The sequence below is a fragment of the Amblyraja radiata genome, chromosome 12 (assembly GCF_010909765.2).
Source record: "Amblyraja radiata isolate CabotCenter1 chromosome 12, sAmbRad1.1.pri, whole genome shotgun sequence".
NCBI lineage: Eukaryota > Metazoa > Chordata > Chondrichthyes > Rajiformes > Rajidae > Amblyraja > Amblyraja radiata.
In genome coordinates, this window is record NC_045967.1 from 2,222,061 (window position 1) to 2,244,920 (window position 22,860).

General features: G+C 44.6%; 1 protein-coding gene across 2 annotated transcripts in view; it reads left to right on the forward strand.

Annotated features, from left to right (window-relative positions):
• LOC116978856 (probable G-protein coupled receptor 174) overlaps positions 1-20,845 on the forward strand; it is a 46,983-nt gene extending 26,138 nt beyond the window's left edge. Inside the window, exons 2-3 of one of the 2 annotated variants that reach the window (XM_033030102.1) lie at positions 11,562-11,676; positions 19,389-20,845. In XM_033030102.1, the coding sequence (XP_032885993.1) occupies positions 19,740-20,693 (954 nt within the window). In that variant the 5' untranslated portion in view covers positions 11,562-11,676; positions 19,389-19,739 and the 3' untranslated portion in view covers positions 20,694-20,845. The remainder of the gene's footprint in view (positions 1-11,561; positions 11,677-19,388) is intronic. The other variant, XM_033030103.1, reaches the window with a different exon arrangement.
• Positions 20,846-22,860: the final 2,015 nt, after the last annotated feature.

The following is a 22,860-nucleotide window of genomic DNA, read 5'->3' on the forward strand; positions in this document are numbered from 1 at the left end:
TTTACTTCGGAGTCACGTGAGTGACTACGTGAAGATTTTAAAGCTCTGTGATTTCATGCCGTGGAAACGAGTCCATGCATCACATCTGCCTTGATTATGGGGAGAATAGTGTTAACATCATTAGATATCAATATGATATTGAAACAACAAAAATGTTATTAACACCAAATCATAGCCCCTATTTATGGGTAAAATCATATTACAGAATTTAAAAGTGTTTCTGCAAATGTTCCAGGTTCAATGACTGGTTTATTATAAAATCGTTGGAACCTTCTTTCCGTTGACCATCCTGCAGTCTTGAGGATTTGGTCCATTGGAACATCCAACTGTATTGCTGCTGATGTAGCTGCAGCCCTGGTGGAGTGAGATTTAAAAATGTTAGCATCTACTCCCGCCTTTATTAGGACCTGTTTTAGCCATGTTGAGATGGTCTGGACTGTCACTTTTTTGTGTGGCTGTTTGTGGCTGATTAACAGTGCCATTTCTTTGCCTCTGATGATTCTTGTATGTTCCATATATAATAGTAAGTGAGTTACTATACAGAGACGAGTGTAAAGGTCCAAATTGTGTGGCTGGAAATGCAGCCACTATTTTCCCAATTATTCTAGCTACCAGTCTAGTGGATGGTTTGGTGATGTCAATGATTTCGCTGCAAGCCTCTTTTAAGGCTGTAACCTTTTCTTTCGGCAAAGTCACTGACATGAGAACTGAGTTAATGGTGAACCCCAGATAATCCATTTTTGTTGAAGGCGTTAATTTAGACTTAACTGGATGGGATGATAAATCCCAGTTCTTCAAACAATTGTTTTGTGGCTGTTACTGCTTGTTTAGTCAATTCCAAAGTTTTGCCAACAATAAATATGTCATCTAGATATGCCATTACCATGTGTTTTTGTTTTCGCAGTAACGCTAGGGCTGGTTTCAAAATGTTTGTGAATAACCTGGGGGCTGATGTCAGCCCATTAGGTAGTGCCCTGTATTGTCAGGGCTGACCCATCCAGTTGAATTTTAAATAACATCTGTGGTCACCTCTTATGGGTACTGTATAGTAAGCATCTTTTAAATCGATGCTTGCCATGTAGTAGCCTTCGGAAATCAATTGCTTAGCAGTAACAAAGGTTTCCATCTTGAAATGAATATATTGTACAAAGGTATTTAAAGTCGTCAAATCGATGATGATGCGGCAACCACCATCTTTCTTGTTTTTTATGGACACGAATGATCCTGCAGCCGCTCCAACCGGCTCCAATGCTCACGGGCACTGGCCGCTCGCGACTGCTCCCCATCCTGCAGCCGCTCCAACCGGCTCCAATGCTCACGGGCACTGGCCGCTCGCGGCTGCTCGTCATCCTGCAGCCGCTCCAACCGGCCCCGGTGCTGATGGGCACTGGCCGCTCGCGGCTGCTCAAAGTCAGACTCATCGGAGTCTGGCATTCGGTTCGTTTTTTGCTTCGCTTTCCCGCCCGGCTTCGCGGTGCGGGAGCGAAGTCGGGCACAGCTGTTCCCATTTCGGGAGATTGGCGTGCCGTCGGCTGCTGCTGTTGCTGCTGGCTGTCCGCAACTCCGCGGTTCTCCCCCGCCAGCTTTTTCGCAGCCTTCTTTCTCGTGGATCTGTCCATCTTTCCACCTGCAAGGTAAGTGGGAAAAACGCAGAGTCTCCTTACCTGCTGTTCCCGGCTTTTAAATTCTGCCGCTAAAGAGGAACGTCCTTCCCCCTTCTGTGACTCGTTGCAATGCGTGTAGCGATATGCGTCCTAGCGGGGTTCTCCACGTAGTCACTCGCGTGACTCCGAAGTAAAATAGCAAGGAAGTTATGGTGAATCTTTATAACACATTATTTTGACCACAATTGGAGTATTTTAGTTCTGAGTAACACATGTTAGAAAGGATGTGATGGGTTTAGAAATGCTAAAAAGAGCTGTACAAAGTGATTTCAGAGATGAGGAAGTTTAATAGACTGAAGAAGCTATCTCCTTGAAAAAGAGAAGAATCGAAAATCATGAAGAGAAGCTGATCCCAATGGCACCAGGGTGATAATGCCAAGGGAAATAAAAACAGAAAATACTGAAAGTATTCAGCTAGTTGACTCATCAAGAACTTTGACAGGTGCAAGGCTATAGATGTGAACAGCACCTCATAGTTTGCTTGGGCAGCTTACAACCCAGCGGTATGAATATTGATTTCTCTAACTTCAAGTAACCCCTGCATCCCTTCTCTCTCCGCCCTTCTCCCACCCAAGTCATTGTACTAGTTTCAAAGTCGTCCTGTTGCGTCTCATTGTCTGCAACTCGTTTTCACCTAGCTCACAGCTAACAATGGCTCTTTTCCTTTATCATCGATATGTTTTTGCATACATTTCATTCATTTTTATTCTATATCTCCCTACATCACCGTCTATATCTCTTGTTTCCATCTCCCCTGACACTCAGTCTGAAGAAGTGTCTCGACCCGAAACGTCACCTATTCTTTTCTCCAGAGATGCTGCCTTACCCGATGAGTTACTTATTTTGTGTCTGTCTTCTTGTCAATATGGACTTCAGCAAGGCCTTTGATAAGGTTCTGCATGGTGTTCGGTGTTGCATTTTGGGAAGTTAAACCACGGCAGGACCTTCACAGTGAATGGTAGTGTCCTGGGAAGTGTTGTAGAGTAGAGTGATAGAGGAGTATAAATACACAGTTCCCTAAAAGTTGTAAAGGAGGCTTTTGGTACATTGACCTTCATTTGTCAGGTGAGGGAAATTGAGAACCAGAGGACATAGGTTTAAAGTGGGAGGGGAAAGATTTGATGGGAACCTGAGGAGCAACGGTTTCACTCAGAGCAGTCTGGGTATATGGAATGAGCTGCTAGAGGAGGTAGTTGGAGCAGGTAAGAACGTGTAAAAGACACCTGGACAGACATGTACATGGATAGCGAAGATTTAATGAATATGGGCCAAATGTGCCCACATTTGGCCCATATTCATTAAATCTTCGCTATCCATGTACAGTGGAACCAGGTTAGATAGGACATAGATGATTGATCTGATTGAAAGATACAGCATCTTTCAGTCCTTCAGCCAATTGAGTCCATGCCAACCATTGATCACCTGTTCACACTAGTTCTATGTTTTCGCATCCAATTCTTCCACACAATTTACTCGGTTTCACTTGAACAGAGTCAGAGATCATTGACGGAGTTTAGCGGATCCATGAGTGGAAAATTAGCGATGGAAAATCCAGGCAGCTGGAACAGACGTATTCAGAATCTATGTGTGAGAAAGAACTGCAGATGTTGGATAAAATGGAAGGCAGACACAAAATGCTGGAGTAACTCAGCGGGTGAGGCAGGGATGGGTGACATTTCGGGTCGAGACCCTTCTTCAGACTCTGTTTGGTTGCTCCAATGAAGAGAAACCCTTATTACCAACATTGCATGTGTGTTCAGAATTAGAAGAGTTGAAACCTGCTTCGCGAGAGGAGTATTTTGGTGCCTGGATGATTTGTTTCATTATTTATTCATGGAATGTGGGCTTCACAGGTTGTGCCAGGAGCTAATTGCCCGAAAGATAGATACAAAATGCTGGAATAACTCAGCAGGACAGGCAGCATCGCTGGATGGAAGGAGTAGGTGACGTTTCTGGTCAAGACCCTTCCTCAGATGGGACCTGAAACGTCACCCATTCCTTCTCTCCAGAGATGCTGCCAGTCTGGCTGAGTTACTCCAGCATTTTGTGTCTATCTTCGGTGTAAACCATCATCTGCACTTCCTCCCTACACAGTTAATTGCTCGGCCCTGATTAGCCTTGAGCAGGTGGATGTGAGCTTCAATTTTGAACTCCATTCCTTGGGGTGCGAGTATACCCACAATATTGTTAAGGATGGAGTTCCACCACTCTGACCCAATGAGAGTGAAGGAATGGAGACAGATTTGCAAATCAGAATGGTTTGTGAGTGGATTTCAAACATGTTCGAAACACTACACCTGGAAGAGATGAGACTCCTCCTAGCAGGCAAAGCAGACCACTTCCAAAAGATGTGGTCTGCATTTATGGAACTATTACAAGCATAAGGTGCAATAGTAATTTAAAATATAAATGGTGCCAGGATCTGGTAACGGGGGGTATAAAATAAAAAATAAAAAAACACGGTTGGTATATCCTTTTTTGCGGAGTTTTGTGTTATAATAGAGCGATTGTATTTCCTTTTTTTTCTTTTCTTTCTAGGGTCTATTTCCTTTCTTTACTTCCTTCTCTAACTTCTTCCATAAGGGGCTTTCTTTTCCCAACACTTTCCTGCACCTTCACGATTCTTGCTCACTTTCCTTACTTCTTTTATTTCTACCTTTTTTTAAAGCTCGAAAAACGAAGTGGTACAACAAATGTAATAAGATATATGTGATGTGTATTACTGTAATTTACTGTACTTCTAATTAAAATAAAAGAAAATGTTTTTAAATAAAAAAGAATGGTTTGTGACTTTGAGGGCAACATGCAGGTGGTAGTGATGTTCTCATGCTTTTGTTGCCCTTGTCCTTTAGCGGGTAGAGATAGTTGGTGTGGACGGTGCAGTCCAAGGAGTTGCTGCAATGTATCCTGTAAATGGTGCAAACTGCTGCGACTCTGTTTCAGTGGTGGAGTGTATGAATGGTTGTGGATCGGATGCCTATCAAATGGCTGCTATGTTTAGCTTAGTCTAGTTTAGTTTAGTGATACAGCGTGGAAATAGGCCCTACGGCCCACAGAGTCTGCACCAACTAGCCGTCCCCTGCACACTAGCACTATCCTACACTCACTGGGGACAATTTACAATTAGAGCAAGCTAATTAACCGACAAACCTGTACGTCTTTGGAGTGTGGGAGGTAATCGAAGATCTCAGAGAAAACCCACGCGGGAGAACGTACAAACACTATACAGACAGTACCTGTAGATGGAATCGAACCCGGGTCTCTGGCACCATAAGCTCTGTAAGGCAGCATCTTTACCACTGTCCTATGTCCTGTATGGTGATGAAGTTTTGGTGTACAGATGAAGCTGTACTCATCCAGGCAAGTGAAGAGCGTTCTGTCATACTCCTGATGAGCTCTGTCGATGGTGTTTAGGCTTTGTAGAATTAGGAGGCAAATTGCTTACCACAGACCATAAGATCGTAAGTGATTGGAGCAGAATTAGGCCATTCAGCCCATCAAGTCTACTCTGCCATTCAATCATGGATGAAAATGAAACAAATAAGGCCGTTTGCGAACGCAGGAAAGCGATTCTGCTCACGGAGATCGGTCCTGAAGTGTACGGCACACTCGTGAATCTCCTTGCACCCTTAAAGGCAAAACACGTGTCATTCAATGACATTATAAAGAACTTGGAGGAGCACTTCAACCCAAAGCCTCTGGAAATTGCAGAAAGCTATAAATTTGGCACAAGAAACCAGAAGCAGAATGAGATGAATTGAATTGAATTGAATACCTTTATTGTCATTCAGACCTTACGATAATCAATGAATAAATTGTTGCCTTGAAAAACTTAACTTTACACTGTAACTTTGGAACCTTTCTCGGACGTGCATGACGCGACAGATTTGTTTGTGGTCTAGTGGATGAACGAATTCAGTCCAAACTCATGAACACTCCAGATCTTACATTCGAGAAAGCATGCAAGATAGCTACCACAATGGAGATGGCATCAAAGAATGCTCGCGAGTTTCATCCACCATGGACCACAGTGGCCATTTACAGTCACAAGGCAGTGCCTATGGCCAAACCAAGAGGCGCTAAACCAAAACCAAACTATGGCGGGGAGCCGAGTTCAGCCAGTTGTTATCGTTGCAACGGTAATCACTCATCCCAATTTTGTCAGTTCAAAATGGTCAAGTGCTATAACTGCCATATCGCCTCAGCATGTCGGGCCAAGCTTAAAACAGGAAACCAACAATCTGCGGGAAACAAGAGACAACACCAGAAAGGAGTTCATAGCTTGGAGATGAACCCAGATGGAAATGAACTTGGGTTGTACACCCATTTATGCAACCAACATCGATAAGCCTACAACCAGCCAAGGCAAGGACTTTCGAACTAAACTATTGATTAATGAACTGTTAATCGATATGTGTATTGACACGGTAACAGATTGTTCGGTCATGAGCAAAGACCTGTACGAAACAAAGTTCCCACATATACCATTGTTTGAGAGTAAGGTCAAGCTGAGAACCTACTCGGGTGAAATTTTGGAGATGTGGACAAATGAACTGTAAAGTTCAGCATAATGGTCAGTTAGTAAAGGGCCTGTCCCACGAGCATGCAACTCCATGCGGCAAGCGCAACGTAACGTGGTCGCTTGAGCCGTACGGAGTTGTGCGGAGCTGGTCCCGACATCGCGCGGGGCTCCGAAAAACTGACCGTGTTCAAAAGTTCCGCGCGGCAACGGCCTGCCAGCCCACAGCCGCCTCGACGCCGTACGTCACGCGTGAATTTCCCATGGACTTCGCTCGAACTTCACGTCACTCACTCGACCTCCGCGCGGCCCCCGCTTCCGGTTTGGTCGCGCTTGCCGCATGCAGGTCGCATGCTCGTGGGACAGGCCCTTAACACTGCCCATCATAGTGGCCAGCCACAGAAATAAACCAACCCTCCTTAGAAAGGATTGGCTGAGTAGAATAGAATTAGACTGGAAGAACATTATCAGTGTCGATTTGTCCAAAACACGTCTTGAAAACGTCATAAGCAAACATGCAAACATTTTTGCTGACAGTTACCGGGGAATAACAGGGTACTCTGCACACATTCGACTTAAGCAAGATGTGAGGCCTGTGTATTGTCGACCAAGACCTGTATCATATGCACTAAAGCAACAAGTGGAGGAAGAACTCAGCAGGTTAGAGCGGAATGAAGTACTCGTGAAGACAGACAAGAGTAACTGGTCAACGCCAATTGTGGCCGTACCCAAGGCTAACAAAACTGTTCGACTATGTGGTGACTACAAAGTCACAATCAACCAAGCCGTTGTTGACGAACAATATCCGTTACCAACCTCGCAAGATCTATACGCAGAACTTAGCGGAGCAAGAGTCTTCACTAAACTGGATTTGTCTCACGCTTACGCCCAACTCAATGTTGACAAGGAAAGTCAGCAGTACTTGACTATCAACACACATAAGGGTTTGTATTCATATACAAAGCTGCCCAATGGTGTGAAATCCTCCCCGAAAAATGTTCAGTCTGTCATTACAAGGCATTCCGCACTGTGTGTGCAACCAGGATGACCTACTGATATTCACAGAGGGCATGGTAGAACATCTGGAAATCCTTGAGCAAGTTCTCACACGACTGAACTGCCACTATGTCAAACTGCGTCAAAGTAAATGTACATTGGACTCAAAGTAGATGTCAACGGACTTCGCCCTGTGAAAGCGAAAGTTGAAGCAATAGTGAATGCCCCAAAACCCAACAATGTGGCAGAGCTACGATCATTCCTTGGGATGGTGCAGTTCTATGCACGATTCCTTCCAGATTTAGCAACTGTGCTAAAGCCACTACATCATCTGCTACAAAAAGATGTGAAATGGACGTGGGGAAAGGAACAGCAACGTGCATATGACATCTGGAAGGAAAACTTGACAAGTGACAAATTTCTTGTTCACTATGATACGACACGTGAGATGAAACTTGCTTGTGATGCTTCAAGTTATGGTGTAGGTGCAGTGATCTCCCACGTAATGAATGACGGACAGGAAAGGCCTGTTGCTTTTGCATCCCGCACCCTATCATCGAGTGAACGTAATTATGCGCAGATAGAAAAGGAAGCACTCAGCATCGTGTTCGGAATCAAGAAATTCCATCAGTTTCTTCTCGGCAGCCCATTCACCCTGGTAACTGACCACAAGCCACTACTAGTGATACTTGGTCCCAAGTCAGCTATACCTTCCATGGTGGCATCAAGGATGCAGCACTGGGCAATTTTACTGTCCCAGTATGACTACAAGGTGGAGTACAGAAGCTCCAAGTCAAACACAGTGGTAGATTTGTTGTCCCGGTTGCCCCATGAGAACTCTGATGTGGGAAGCGAGAACTCAATCTACACAATGCAAGTGGTAGATGAAGACTTTCCAGTGACTGCAACAGAAATTACAGTAGAAACAAAGAAAGACACTGTGCTGAAGTGGGTCTATGAACAGACATTGAATGGTTGGACTGAAATCGATAGTGGATTGAACTCAGTTCTGAACTCAGAGCTGAAACCTTTCCATAATCGACGCCATGAATGATCATGTGAGCAAGGATGTATTAAGTGGGGTTCCAGAGTGGTTGTACCAAAGTCTTTGAGAAACAAAATTATGAACGAACTTCATGCTGAACATCCTGGCATAGTAAGCATGAAGTCAATTGCCAGAAGTTTAGTGTATTGGCCTGGTATTGACAGTGACATCGAGTCACTGGTGAGCAAATGTAGCGTCTGCCAAAATTGCCGGAGTAAACCACCAAAAACACCACTGCAACCCTGGTCATGGCCAAGTAGACCTTTTCAGAGAGTTCATGTAGATTTTTGTGAAAAAGGTAATGATCACTTTCTGGTACTAGTAGATAGTCATTCCAAATGGATTGTGGTTAAACATATGGGGTCAAGCACTACTACTGAGTTTACCAACAGCTGCTATAAGACTTTATAATGAGCATAAATAACTGCACTTTTTTTAAATTAATTGTATTTTAACTTGTATTTTAACGTATTTTAACTTGTTATGTATGAAAGCGTGGTGTTATGTTTGTCTTGAAGCTGTCGTGGCACTGTAATTTCCTGAAAAGGATTATTAAAGGAATAATCTAATCTAATCTAATCTAACCATAGATGAGTTGAGATGCATTTTTGCATGCCGTGGTTTACCGGAAGAACTTGTTTCTGATAACCGGCCTCAGTTTCGTTCAGAACGGTTCAAAGAGTTCATGCAGCGGAATGGTGTAAAACACACACTAGTTCCCCCATACCATCCAGCCTCCAACGGGGCGGCGGAAATGTCTGTTAGAGTTGTCAAAGACGCTCTCAAGAAACAGGTTTTGCAGGATAGTTCAAAGCTCAGCATGAAACATCGTTTGACTAGTTTCTTGCTGAAGTACAGAACCACACAACACACAGGTTACTCACCTGCAGAACTGTTGATGAAGAGGAGGCTAAGAATAAGCCTAAGTCTAGTTCAACCCAATTTGGCTTTGAGAGTTGAACAAAAACAGTTAATTCAAAAACGCCATTTTGACTCCCACAAAAAGGAGAGGTACTTCAAGCCAGATGAGCAGGTTCATGTTCTCAGTCCTCCCAACAAGTCCAGTTGAGACAAATGGGATGTTGGGAAAATAGTGGAAGTGTGTGGAACAAAAAGATACTTAGTTGAAGTTGGAGATAGGACCAAAAGTGTTCATGTTAATCAAATGATTCCAGCCAAAGATGAACCAAAAACTGAGCATGAAGTCCTTATCCATGAGTTTTCATCTGAAAGTGAGTTGGAAGAGACCACTGTGATTGAAACACAAAGTTCAGTTAATACAGACAAAGAAACAGATTTCTCTGGTCAAAGTCAGGGTACTAAAACAGAGCCAAACAAGCCAACAGTTGAGTCAACACCTAAACCTGTTACACCTGTTACTGTCAGACGATCAGGCAAAATCCATAAACCAGTAGTCAGATTAGATTTGTAAATTAAGTAACTCACTGTATAAGTAAAACGAAAATGTGTAGTTATGTAAAATAAATATATTGTTTATCATTTAAGATTTCATAAATACTGGTTTAAATCAAGTATCACAACAACAAAATTGTAACTGTGTACTTAGATTTAATACTTAAAAAAAGGAGAGCAGTGTAATGTGTTCATGCATATTCATGTATATGTTAATGAGTGGTGTTGTATATAAGTAGGGAATGTTGGGAAATAAAACTCTCTCTCTTGATCCAGGCAGCCTACGTGTAAGTTGTTATTCATTCTGCCGTCCGGAATATAACAACATTTCTCCATTATATTGTTTGCCATGAAAAAAATGTTTTCTCTCTCACTATTGGAGCTGAATGTCTCCCTACTCTTGTCAAAAGTGCCAAGGTTTCCGATGTAGCCCGTGGATGCTGCCATCGTGTCGATCTCTTTTTTTAAAAGTCCGTCCGTTTGAAGACCCCGAATTCCTGTCTGTTCTGGTGTAACATGTCACCTAAAACTTAGCTGGATAAAGGCTATTCAGCTTGAGCAACTCGACAAAAAAAACTCAGTCTAACATGTTATGTAATCTCAAGGACGACATCTTGCCACGTAGACGCAACATAGCGATAGCCTGACAAACTCTTGCCGTTTGTACAAATGCTGTTTTAAACTGTCTGCGGCCTATCGTGTCCAGCTCGCAAACAACTGTGACACAACTCCGTATTTACTGTTTAAAATGTTAAACAATACAGCATGTTGCAAAACAGTCCTGCACAGTATTTAAAGGATGAGTTCACAAACTCTATCCCATCCTCCTCGCCAATTTTGTTATATTCCGGACGGCAGAATGAATAACAACTTACACGCAGGTTGCCTGGATCACGAGAGAGAGCTTTATTTCCCAACATTCACTACTTATATACAACACCACTCATTAACATATACATGAATATGCATGAATACATTACAGTTAAGACAAAACCTTTTGGGCAGCACAATGGCGCATCGGTACAGCTATTGCCTTACAGGGCCAGAGACCCTGCTTCGATGCCGACTATTGGTGCTTGTCTGTACATTCTCCCTATGACCTTCGTGGGTTTTCTCCGAGAACTTTGGTTTCCTTCCACACTCCAAAGACATACAGGCTCGTAGGTTAATTGGCTTGGTATAATTGTATAAGTGGAAAATTGACCCTAGTGGTGTAGGGTCGTGTTAGTGTGCGGGGATCGTTGGTCGGTGCGGTCTCGGTGGACCGAAGGGCCTGTTTCCATGCTGTATCTCTAAACTAAATTAAACTTATTTATGTGACTGAATGGTCGAGAGTTCATATGACAATGTCGGGGGTGGTAGTGGAAGCAGATTCAATTCTGATGTTTAGAAGGGTGAAGAGGAGGTATCTGCGAATAAATAATTTGCATATCTCATCGAGTACATGGTCAGGGTGTGGAATTAGCTGAAAGCCTCTTACATAGAGTTGGTATAGGCCCAACAGAGGAGAGAAGGAGAGCTTGCTGCACATGGAGCAACTGCAGCAGTAAGCAATGATGCATTTAAGGAAACGCATGGTACCTAATGAGTGGGAAGAGATTGAACAAGTCTCTGGATAGTGTAAATAAGAGGCAAATGAGTATTTAGAACCAACAGTTGCAGGAGATTTTGTAATATCACCACCAAAGGCGAGTCCAATGATCTATCCTGTACTTCTTAAATGAGTAATTATTCGCAACTGGGACAACGGTGGTATGACTAGATAGCTGATAAATTCACATAAAAGCAGTCTTGAAAATACAAACACAGGTCAAAATGAACTAGGAGTGATAATTGAGAAGAACCAAATAATGTGGAATTGTTTATGTAACGATCTGAAGTACATATTTTAAATGGTAACATTGATTTTTCTGCTGTTTCGTAGATAACTAGGTCCAACACAAACTTACACTGTGAAACCAGCCCGGAATTATTTTATGAGGACAAAGAAAAATGAGGAACCAAACTGCGTCAGGCCAACAAATACAAATTGATAATAAGTAAGTTGTGACAATGAATGATGTGTCTATATCCCTGGAATGGCTATGATTCACCAGTACTTGTTGAGTTACAAACTGGTAACAAGTAGATAGGGTGGAGGCAGCACAAGTAGATCAGTGGCGTGACGACACGTCCTCTTCAGGATTCAGGGACAGTTTCTTCCCAGCTGTTAAATCACTGATGATGTGTTCAGGAGCATCTATCGATGTATTTGTATCAATCACTGTGCTGGTGAAACCAGTGGCGACCAGGAATAGACTGGTTGACAACCAAGAACAGGGTGGTGACGACTGGAGAGGCAGTGGACAGCTCGGAAAGACGGCAACCGGGGCGGGGGGGGCGGGTTAGCAGCCCAAACCGCATCCCCCGAGAGGAGGAGACCCAAATCACGCTACAGAAAAACACATGGAAAAATACCCCCAGGGGTGCCTGAGAGGGGGGGGGAGGATAAGTACCCCAATTTGACGGATCAAAGGCTAACAACTAATGGCAATGGACAACCGACTATGTGTATGAATTGCAGATGTGGCAAGGTCTGCAAGAACAGCCGAGGCCTGAAGATTCACCAGACCCGGATGAAGTGTTTGGAGGGACAGGGAGTGTCACATCGCACAGGTATTTTACCTGGTGAGACGCAGGAGGAGCCGGGCCCGGAATCACCCCATAGAGCCCGAAGCCTCCAAGTGGCGCAACTAGTCCCTCGGAACAGTTCTCCGGAGAAGGTTTGAGTCAAATGGCCTCAGGCCTGCAAGACGGCAGTCTGGCATCAGTTTGACGAAGACGTCGACAAGGTGCTAGAAGCAACTGCGAAGGGAGATGTGGACCGAAGGCTGCGGACGATGATGACAATCATCATCAGCCTAGCTGTGGAAAGGTTTGGAGAAGTGGAGAAGAAGCCGGCCAGAACACCTTTCACCATGAACCAACGAGCAACAAAGATCCACAAGATCCGGCAGGAGCTGAAGTTCCTCAAGAAGCAGTATAAAGAGGCCAGGGAAGAGCAATGTCCCCCTTGGCTGAGCTGCGAACCATCCTGAGGAAGAAGCTGATGACCCTCCGTAGAGCTGAGTGGCACCGAAGACGCCGGAGGGAAAGAGCCAGGAAGCGAGCATCGTTCATAGCCAACCCCTTCGGCTTCACCAAACAACTGCTCGGGCAGAAGCACAGTGGGAGTTTGGCTTGCTCTAAGGAGGAGATCGACCGGCACATCCAGACGACCTACAGTGACCCCGTCAGGCAGCAGGAGCTGGGCCAGTGCAACATCCTGATAAAACCACCTCCACCCATCAAGGAGTTTGATAGTAGAGAGCCACTCCTGAAAGAGGTCCAGGACGTTGTGAAGAGAGCAAGATCTGGCTCAGCCCCTGGCCCGAGCGGAGTCCCCTACAGGGTCTACAAGAACTGCCCCTTGTTACTGAAACGGCTGTGGAAGATCCTGAAAGTCATCTGGAGGAGAGGAAAAGTGGCGCAGCAGTGGCGATTCGCTGAAGGAGTCTGGATCTCAAAGGAGGAAGATTCCAAGACGATCGATCAGTTCAGAATCATCTCCTTGCTAAGCGTTGAAGGCAAGATCTTCTTCAGCATAGTGGTGAGGCGGCTGACCAACTTCCTCTCCAGCAATGGCTACATCGACAGCTCAGTGCAAAAGGGAGGTTGTGATCATCACAGGTTGTACCATCTCTGTGATCCTTGTTGCCTTGGCGATGAACATGATCGTCAAGTCTGCTGAGCCAGAGTGCCGGGACCCTCGGACCAAGTCAGGAATGCTCCAACCACCAATCATGGACGACCTGACTGTCACCACTGAGTCAGTGCCAGGAGGCAGGTGGATCCTGCAGGGGTTGGAGAAACTGATTGGATGGGCAAGGATGAGGTTTAAGCCAGGAAAATCAAGGTCACTGGTGCTGAAGAAGGGCAAAGTCATGGACAGGTTCCGCTTCAGCATCGAAGGGACACCAATCCCAACTGTCTCCGAAAGGCCAGTGAAGAGTCTTGGCAAGGTGTTTAACAGCAGCCTGAAGGATACAGCATCTGTCCAGGCAACCTGTCAGGAGCTGGAGAGCTGGTTGAGAGCAGTGGACCGGTCGGGGCTTCCCGGCAAGTTCAAGGCATGGATTTACCAGCATGGTATCCTGCCAAGGATACTCTGGCCACTGCTTGTCTACGAAGTCCCAATATCCATCGTAGAGAGATTGGAGAGGAAAGTCAGTAGCTTTCTCAGAAGGTGGCTGGGACTGCCCAGGAGCCTTAGCAGCATCGCCCTTTACGGAAATAACACCAAGCTCCAGCTGCCCCTGAAGTCCCTGGAGGAGGAGTTTGAGGTGACTCGGGCCAGAGAGGTGATGCTGAACAGGGACTCCAGCGACCCCAAGGTGGCTCGGGCAGGGGTGGAAAACTGGGAGGAAGTGGAGAGCCGGTGAAGCCGTGCTGCAAGCAGAGTCTCGGATACGCCACAGAGTCTTGGTGGGAGCAGCGACTCGAGGAAGAGCTGGTCTGGGAATCTTCCCAACTACCCAGTTTGACAAGGCCAAGGGGAAGGAGAGGCGCAGGCTGGTCCAGGAGGAAGTGAGGGCAGTGGTGGAGGAGGAGAGGTCTACCAGAGCAGTTGGATTGAGGCAACAGGGGGCAGGACAAGGTGGGAACAGGCCATGGACCGAAAAGTCACATAGACTGAGCTCTGGCAGGCTGAACCACAGCGCATCAAGTTCCTGGTCCAGACAGTGTACGATGTCCTGCCCAGCCCATCGAACCTCTTCATCTGGGGCAAAGCGGAATCTCCAGAGTGCCCGCAATGCTCAGGCAAGGGGACGTTGGAACACATCCTGAGCTGCTGCCCAAAGGCTCTTGGGCAGGGCCGGTACACCTGGCGTCACGACCACGTCACGACCACGACCATCAGCATGGAAATGAGCAGCTGCAGACGAGCACGGCCCACCACCCAGATGATCACCTTCGTGAAGGCAGGAGTGCAGCTGCCAAGAACCACAGCAGCCAGGAATCAGTCAGTGAGGATGACACATCGATGGAGAATATGGGCATGAGTGCACTGTCCCCTCACCAAATCTGACATTTATTTGAGACCAGCATTGAACAAAAGTGAGTCATCTGAGAACTACAGCAGGCAACCCAAGAGTTGACCCATAATCTTTACTTGGGTAACAGGATCACTGCTGCCTCATGCAAGCAAAGGCACACAGCCCAAGGGTGCATGCAGAAGCATATCTCCAGCTCATGGGCTTCTCCCTGATCTGACTGAGCAAGGATGATGTAGAAGCTTTTGTTTTTTACACTTTTGAACTGACTGCTGAGCGAGAAGGATTGGATGCACATCTTGACTCTATGCCTGAAGGTTAAAGCCCAGCAGACTGCTACAGGTGGTGGTGGAAGCAGAGGTAGCAGCGTTGTTTAGGAGGCGTTTAGACAGACACGTGAGCAGGCAGTGAATGCTTGCACACAGACCATATGCAGGCTGAGACGTTTCGGGCTGAGACCTTTCTTGGCACAGACACCATAATTCTTGTGGCCTTTTCCTGTGCTGCATTGTTCCACAAATTGTGGATTAAAGACCTACGTAACAATTTCCACGACATTTTAATCACAAATTCAATTTAAAAATGACAAACCATTCAAAAAGGACTGTTTGAAATTTACTTTTATCAAATGCAAATGACAGCAATTTATTATTATTTAAGGGACTCTCCCTGATGCATAGTAACAATTCCAGACACTAGCTGAGCTGTAATGATATTCTTTTTCAAAGATCGTATTTCAATATCTTTTGCTACTTGTGACAATTTTGTTCTGCACAAAATGTGTTCTTGCATTTCCATGTCAAGCACACTTCATCAAATGTACTGAAACAATATTGCCGACGTTGGCAGTCTGAAAAACAGAGAAAGCCAAATGGAAAGAGAAGCAAAAAGTAATCAGCCTGAGCTACGAGGGGAAAGATTAGTGGAACTACCTGCTCTCGCTATCCTGTAGCTTTAAGCGACTTCTGTGAATGTGCCCACAAACAAATTTCTGCATGTGATTTATTGCTAGATAGCAGGCTGTAATCTGACAGATAACTCCTGGTAGATTTCAGCACAGGATCTGTAGCTTGCTGTTTCCTATACAAATTCCAAATGCACCAGAGGATTCTGCCTCAGCGAAGAGGAAGAAGCACAACTTTTTCTCCTTAGTTTTAATTGAAGGGAACAACTGCGTGAGGCTTGGGTAAGTATTTATTAATATGAAATATAGTTTTTGATAGATTCATCGCTTATAATAATGCGGTTATTAAGTGTCTGGCAGCAGTTAAAGGTTATTAAACGCAAACCAAGTTACTGGAGTTATTCAGCCAGTCAAGTAGTATCTGTGCAAAGACAAACCAGTCCAATGTTTTGGATCTAACTTCAAGTAACCCTTGCTTTCCCTCCTCTCCAACCCTCTCCCCCCCCCCCCCCCCTTCCTAGTACTCCAACCAGTCTGACTGTCCCCTGATTAAATGTTATCTCTGTATGCTTCGTCATCACCTTCTCCTGGCTAACCATGATCTAATGTACATTTTCCTTGAACAGCATGCCCTTTGATGTCTTATTTTTACACCTTATCCTTCCTTCTCTCTGTGCCACCCTCACCCCTGACTCTCAATGTGAAGAAGGGTCTCGATCTGAAAAATGACCCATTCCTTCTATCCAGAGAGACAATAGGTGCAGGAGTAGGTCATTCGACCCTTCGAGCCAGCACCGCCATTCAATGTGATCATGGCTGATCATCCACAATCAGTTCCTGCCTTCTCCCCATATCCCCTGACTGCTATCTTTAAGAGCCCTATCTAGCTCTCTCTTGAAAGTATCCAGCGAACTGGCCTCCACCGCCCTCTGAGGCAGAGAATTCCACAGACTGACAACTCTCTGTGTGAAAAAGTGTTTCCTCATCTCCGTTCTACATGGCTTAACACTTATTCTTAAACTGTGGCCCCTGGTTCTGGACTCCCCCAACATCGGGAACATGTTTCCTGCCTCTAACGTGTCCAAACCCTTAATAATCTTATATGTTTCAATAAGATACCCTCTCATCCTTCTAAATTCCAGAGTATACAAGCCCAGATGCTGCCTGTCCCGCTGAGTTACTCCAGCATTTTTTGTCAACCTTTCCACAGAACTGGGAGGGGACTAGAGTGCTTCAGGTTGCTTAAAGTTTTTTAACTTCCTAGCATCTAAAGTTCTTAAACATTTGTGAATGTTCCTTGAATTTTTCAAGAATGTACTGAAAGATTCAGAGCGTATCTGTGTTATGTTTCAAGTGCTTGAAATATCAAGTTGAGGAACTTGCTTCAGTTTAATTTAGAGATACGACATGGGAACAGCCCTTCGACTGCCGAGTCCATGCCGACCATTGACCAACCGTTCACACTAGTTCTACATTATTCCACCATCTCATCCACTCCCTACACACCAGGAGTAATTTACAGAGGCCGATTAACCTATAAACCCACATGTCTCTACGATGTGGAGGGGGGAACCAGAGCACCCAGAGGAAACCCATGCAGTCACGGGAAGAACATGCAAACTTCACAGACAGCACCCATAGGCAGGATTGAACCCAGGCCTTCGACTGCCGAGTCCATGCCGAGTCCATGCCGAGTCCTTCGACTGCCGAGTCCATGTCAGGCAGCAGCTCTACCACTTGTGCCACAGTGCTTCAGCTTAACAGACAACATCTTCTGCCCCATTTTAAGGTTGGGGTTGTTCCACCAGGGTTTTCTCTTGGGAAAATTGACAGGGGTAAGTTTATTGTTGCTTTATCTGAAAGTGCTCACTGTTGCCGACGGAATCTGCCCGAAGCTTCCGGTCAGTGACTTTACGCCTCTAAGCTTTGAGTTCTGGCGACACCATTAAAAACTCAATGCACTTAAACATAGAATTCAACAATTTCAAAACTTAAAGCACCAATTTCATTTTTTAATGCATGGCAGCCCCTGGTTCTGCAGTTACTTTATCTTCCCATGTTTTTCTCATCACCACCACCATTCTTCTGTTACTTAATTATTTCTACATTTGGTTTTTGTTCCTTCTTCCCCTCCATACCCTGGTACTTCCTTAAAGTGGTCTTCTTTAGATGGCCAATGTTAACTCGGATACTATGTTTGTGTATTTTATTGGTTATAAATTCTTTGATGCACAAGTATGATGAAAGATATGGTATAAATGCATGCAATGGAATCATGAAGGAATAGATCGGGTAGACGCACAGTCTCTTGCCCTGAGTAGGGGAAATCGAGAAGCATAGCTTTAAGGCTGGTGTGAGCAACCTGGGCTGAAGAGCCTGTTCCCACACTGTAAGACTCTATGATAATGCAAATTGGATCCATATTTGGCATAATGGCAGGAAACAGTGTTGGCTGAGGGGAATGTTTGTGATTAGATGGCTGGTACCAGGAGGAGGAAAGTTTTAGAGCGCAGGAAGATATAGGTGACTTGGTGAGATGCTAAAACATGGCAAATGGCAACTTAGCCAGAGTGTGTTAGATAATACTTTTGGGTAACAATGAGGGAAGGGAATCCATAATATATGGGAGGATATTGAGTTGCTTTGAGGAACAGAGGGACCCTAATGTGCATGCCCATGAATCTTAAAGGTTTTAAGGTAGGTCAATATTTGAAATGGCATCTATTATGAACATAGAATATAAGAACAGGGGGATGGACACAAAAAGCTGGAGTAACTCTGCGGGTCAGGCAATGTCTCAGAAGAATAGGAATCGGTAACGTTTTGGATCGAGACCCTTCTTCACACAGTCATGGAGGGGAAAACTAGATTCCTAATGCTGGAGTAACTCTAGGACAGGCACCATCTCTGGATAGAAGGAATGGGTGACGTTTCGGGTCGAGACCCTCCTTCAGACTGTCAGGGGGGAGGGAAACATAGAGATATGGAAGGGTAATTTGTGACAATGAGAGATATGACAAACTAGAGGTATGGGATGGTACAGAACAAAGCTGAGCCAGCATTAATGTCTCTGGAAAGGTGGAACCCACAGGTCCATTGTTGACCCTTACCTTTACTCCACCCCCCCCCCCCCACGGGCCTCCGCCAGCGACTCCGCCAACCCTCGCCTCTCCACTACCCACCAGCGGGCCGCAGCGTCACCTCACCAGAGTTCCAGGCTCAGCACCAGGCCCATAGCCTCCACGATGCATATTCCCAAACCATGTGGTCTGACTCTCCTGGGTCCTACTGCTCCCCCTCCCCTCCCCCACCCCTGCAGGGAGCCTCAGTAATGATTCCACTGAGACTTCCCCTTCACCCCCTTTTAACCAGGTTACCCCGGCTACCCTCCACCCATACACTAGTCATCACCCCCCTCTTCTCTGAACACCCACCATCCCCCCCCCCCAGGACCTCGCCTCAACTTCCATCCACTCCCTTGCCCTCCTCTGACCCCAACCCCCACCCTTGTTGTGTAGGAGCAAGTGGGTTATAATGGGTTATACTGGAACAGTACACAGCACTAGTTAGATCACTCACCAAGTATTGCATACAGATAAGGAAAGTTCTGATTGCACTGTAGAATCCCAGAGTCATACAGCACAGAAGCAGGCCCTTTGGCCCAATTTGGCCAAGCCGACCAAGATGAGGGTGCAGAGACCTTGTTCAATATCATTTCTGTTCTGGAAAGCAAAGTTTTAGCTTCTGTTTAATTTTTGTTTTCTGTCATTTCCAGAAAGTTAACTTCACCGAGACTTCCAGCTAAGAGATACCATCACCGGGCAAATGGCAAGAACCTCACCTATTAAAGTCTGTGTGCCCATCTTAAATCTGGATTTTCCCTCCTTATACATCAATAAATCGGCAGCCTGAAATCAGCTTTGGATCAATGGTGAATTCAACGATCAATCTTAATGAAGAAAGATTCTGGCAAATTATAAATATGCTGTTCAGAACTCTTTAAAGTGTCTTCATAAGAATATCATCCAGCATATGGTCTTTTTCTAATCACGGCAAATATTCTTCAGATTTCATTCTCCTTTTCCCAGTTTAGCCAGGTTTATTCCCAGTTTGAGGAAATTGGAAAATGAAAAACAATTCATCGAACTGCGGTCATGATAGGTATGCAGCTGATTTCCAGTATGCTGTCATGTACGTTGTAATATTTATACCGGGCCTTATCGCGAATGTCCTAGCTCTTTGGGTATTCCACGCCTATATCAAAGAAACAAAGAGGGCAGTGATATTCATGATCAACTTGGCCATTGCGGACTTGGCACAAGTAATGTCCCTACCCCTCCGGATATTCTACTACCTGAACCAGGATTGGCCTTTTGGCAGATTTTTGTGCATGTTTTGCTTCTATCTTAAATACGTGAACATGTACGCGAGTATATTCTTTCTCGTTTGCATCAGCGTCCGACGGTGCCTGTTCTTAATTCAGCCCTTCAAGTACACGGACTGCAAACGGAGATACGATGTCTATGTGAGCATCGTAGGCTGGCTTATCGTGGGGGCAGCTTGCCTGCCTTTTCCGTTAATGAGAATAGATACGAGAAACAACTCTGCCCATTTCAACAGCTGCTTTACAGCTCTTCCTATCATAGAAATTGATACCCCTACCTCTGTTGCCTTGGTCACATTGGCTGAACTAACAGGTTTTGTGCTACCACTTATCATTACGATGATCTGCTCGTGGAAAACCATCATGTCCTTGCGAAAGAAAAACTCCGTCTTGCAAGACAGTGGGGAAAAGACGAAAGCCTTAAAAATGGTCTTGACCTGCACCATAGTCTTCCTGATTTGTTTTGCACCATATCACATCACCTTTCCTTTGCATTTCTTGGTTTTATCAGGACGCATTGAAGATTGTACCACCAGGAGGCTCATACTCAAATTCCACCCAATTGCCCTGTGTCTAGCCAGTCTAAACTGTTGTCTAGACCCAATCATATACTACTTCACAACAGACGAGTTCCGGAGAAGACTGTCTCGGCAAGAAATCAATGAAAACAGTGTTCAGCTCCATTTCGCAGACTGAAGGTGAAGAACTTGTTTATGGTCTCTTTGCAAATAGAGACAAGGACATTGAAAGAGGGTTTCCCAACTCTCAACGCCTCCAGCTTGCTATCATTTTTTTAAAAGTAATTTTGTATATTTATATGAAGTATTTGTAAATGTTCTCCCCTAAGGCAAAAGTGTGAATCCTTGATAAAGAATTTTAAAAGTTTATTTCAAGTATTCCATTTTGAGAGTTTTGCACTGTACTTTCAAATGCATTTGAATGCAAGTCTTGTCACACGTGGGGATTGCTCTGCTACACAATGGTGTGCTTTAAATAGATTTGCTGAGTGCTAGTTTAGTTCCTTTCTGATAATACCACTTCCTATTTTTATCATAGCGGTAACTATTTGTAAATATATCCTACTTGTACTAACTATAAATGGAAAGACTGACCAGTTGAAGCTAGTCATTAATTTCTATAAAAAACTGAATTGGATTTGGCCAGTAGAAAATTAATCTGAATCCAATCAAGTAGTTCACGTAATTCTCTCTGTCCAGGTAACTCGATTAAAATAAGTTGGCTATTCCGTTTAAAATGCTGTATTGCTCTTTATAACCATATAACCATATAACAATTACAGCACGGAAACAGGCCATCTCGGCCCTACAAGTCCGTGCCGAACAATTATTTTCCCTTAGTCCCACCTGCCTGCACTCATACCATAACCCTCCATTCCCTTCTCATCCATATGCCTATCCAATTTATTTTTAAATGATACAAACGAACCTGCCTCCACCATTTCCACTGGAAGCTCATTCCACACCGCTACCACTCTCTGAGTAAAGAAGTTCCCCCTCATGTTACCCCTAAACTTCTGTCCCTTAATTCTGAAGTCATGTCCTCTTGTTTGAATTTTCCCTATTCTCAAAGGGAAAAGCTTGTCCACATCAACTCTGTCTATCCCTCTCATCATTTTAAAGACCTCTATCAAGTCCCCCCTTAACCTTCTGCGCTCCAGAGAATAAAGACCTAACTTATTCAACCTTTCTCTGTAACTTAGTTGTTGAAACTCAGGCAACATTCTAGTAAATACCTTCCTTATTAAGATGCAGGGCATTACTTTACAAAGCAATGGTTCTGCAAAGTGCCTTCAATTATTTCCTAAATTATAACACCATTATGTTCCAAATCCAAACTGCAAATATGCAGAGAAGAGTTGCCGATGCTGCACATACTCATGTCATTACATCATATACACACTAGCCCTTCACCCAACCATGGATATCCATGTACAAGACAATACATCGGATCCCACTTCTGACACCATGTAATGTCTTGTGTAAAACCCAGTTGTGACTAGCACAATAAAGAGACGTCCGACACCGATGAGATCTGCAAGTCATTTAAAGAAAGCCTCACGTCCAGAGGGTGCATGTTGATGACTTGTAAAAACGTTGCATACATTACACCGACCATTAAGTATGCATGTATACTATTCTCATTTATCAGCACGGGGTCTATCACTTTTTATTTATTGGCACTTTAAATGGTCATCCAACTTCTTTTTTAAATGTTTTGAGAACAAGCTTCCATTACCTTCCCATTCATTTTGCACCACATACAGTAAAAACATTCTAAAATTCTCTCTAATCCCTCTACACGTAAACCTTAATCCTATGCCCTATGGTTTTACAGATCTCTGTTAAGGGGAGAGGATCCTTACTTTCAATACCATCTATGTTGCTCATCAATTTGTGTACCCCTTTTCATTGTTAAAACAATAAGGTCACCCCTTAGCCACCTACTCTATAAAACCAACCTGTTATATAGTCACTCCTCATAACTGAAATATCACAGGCTTGAATGTCCAGGAGTTGAGAATACGTTTCCATAAAGGTTTAGTTTAGTTTAGAGATACAGCATGGTAACAGACCCTTCGCCTCACCGAATCCGCACCAACCAGCGATCCCCGCACTTTAACACTATCTTACACACATTGGGGACAATTTACAATTATACCAAGTTAATTAACCTACAAACCTGTACATCTTTGGAGTGTGGGAGGAAACCGAAGATCTCGGAGAAAACCCATGCGTTCACGGGAAGAATGTACAATGCAGACAGCACCCTAGTCAGGATCGATCCTGGGTTTACTGGCACTGTAAGGCAGAAACTCTGCCACTGCGCCACCGTGCCACCCTTG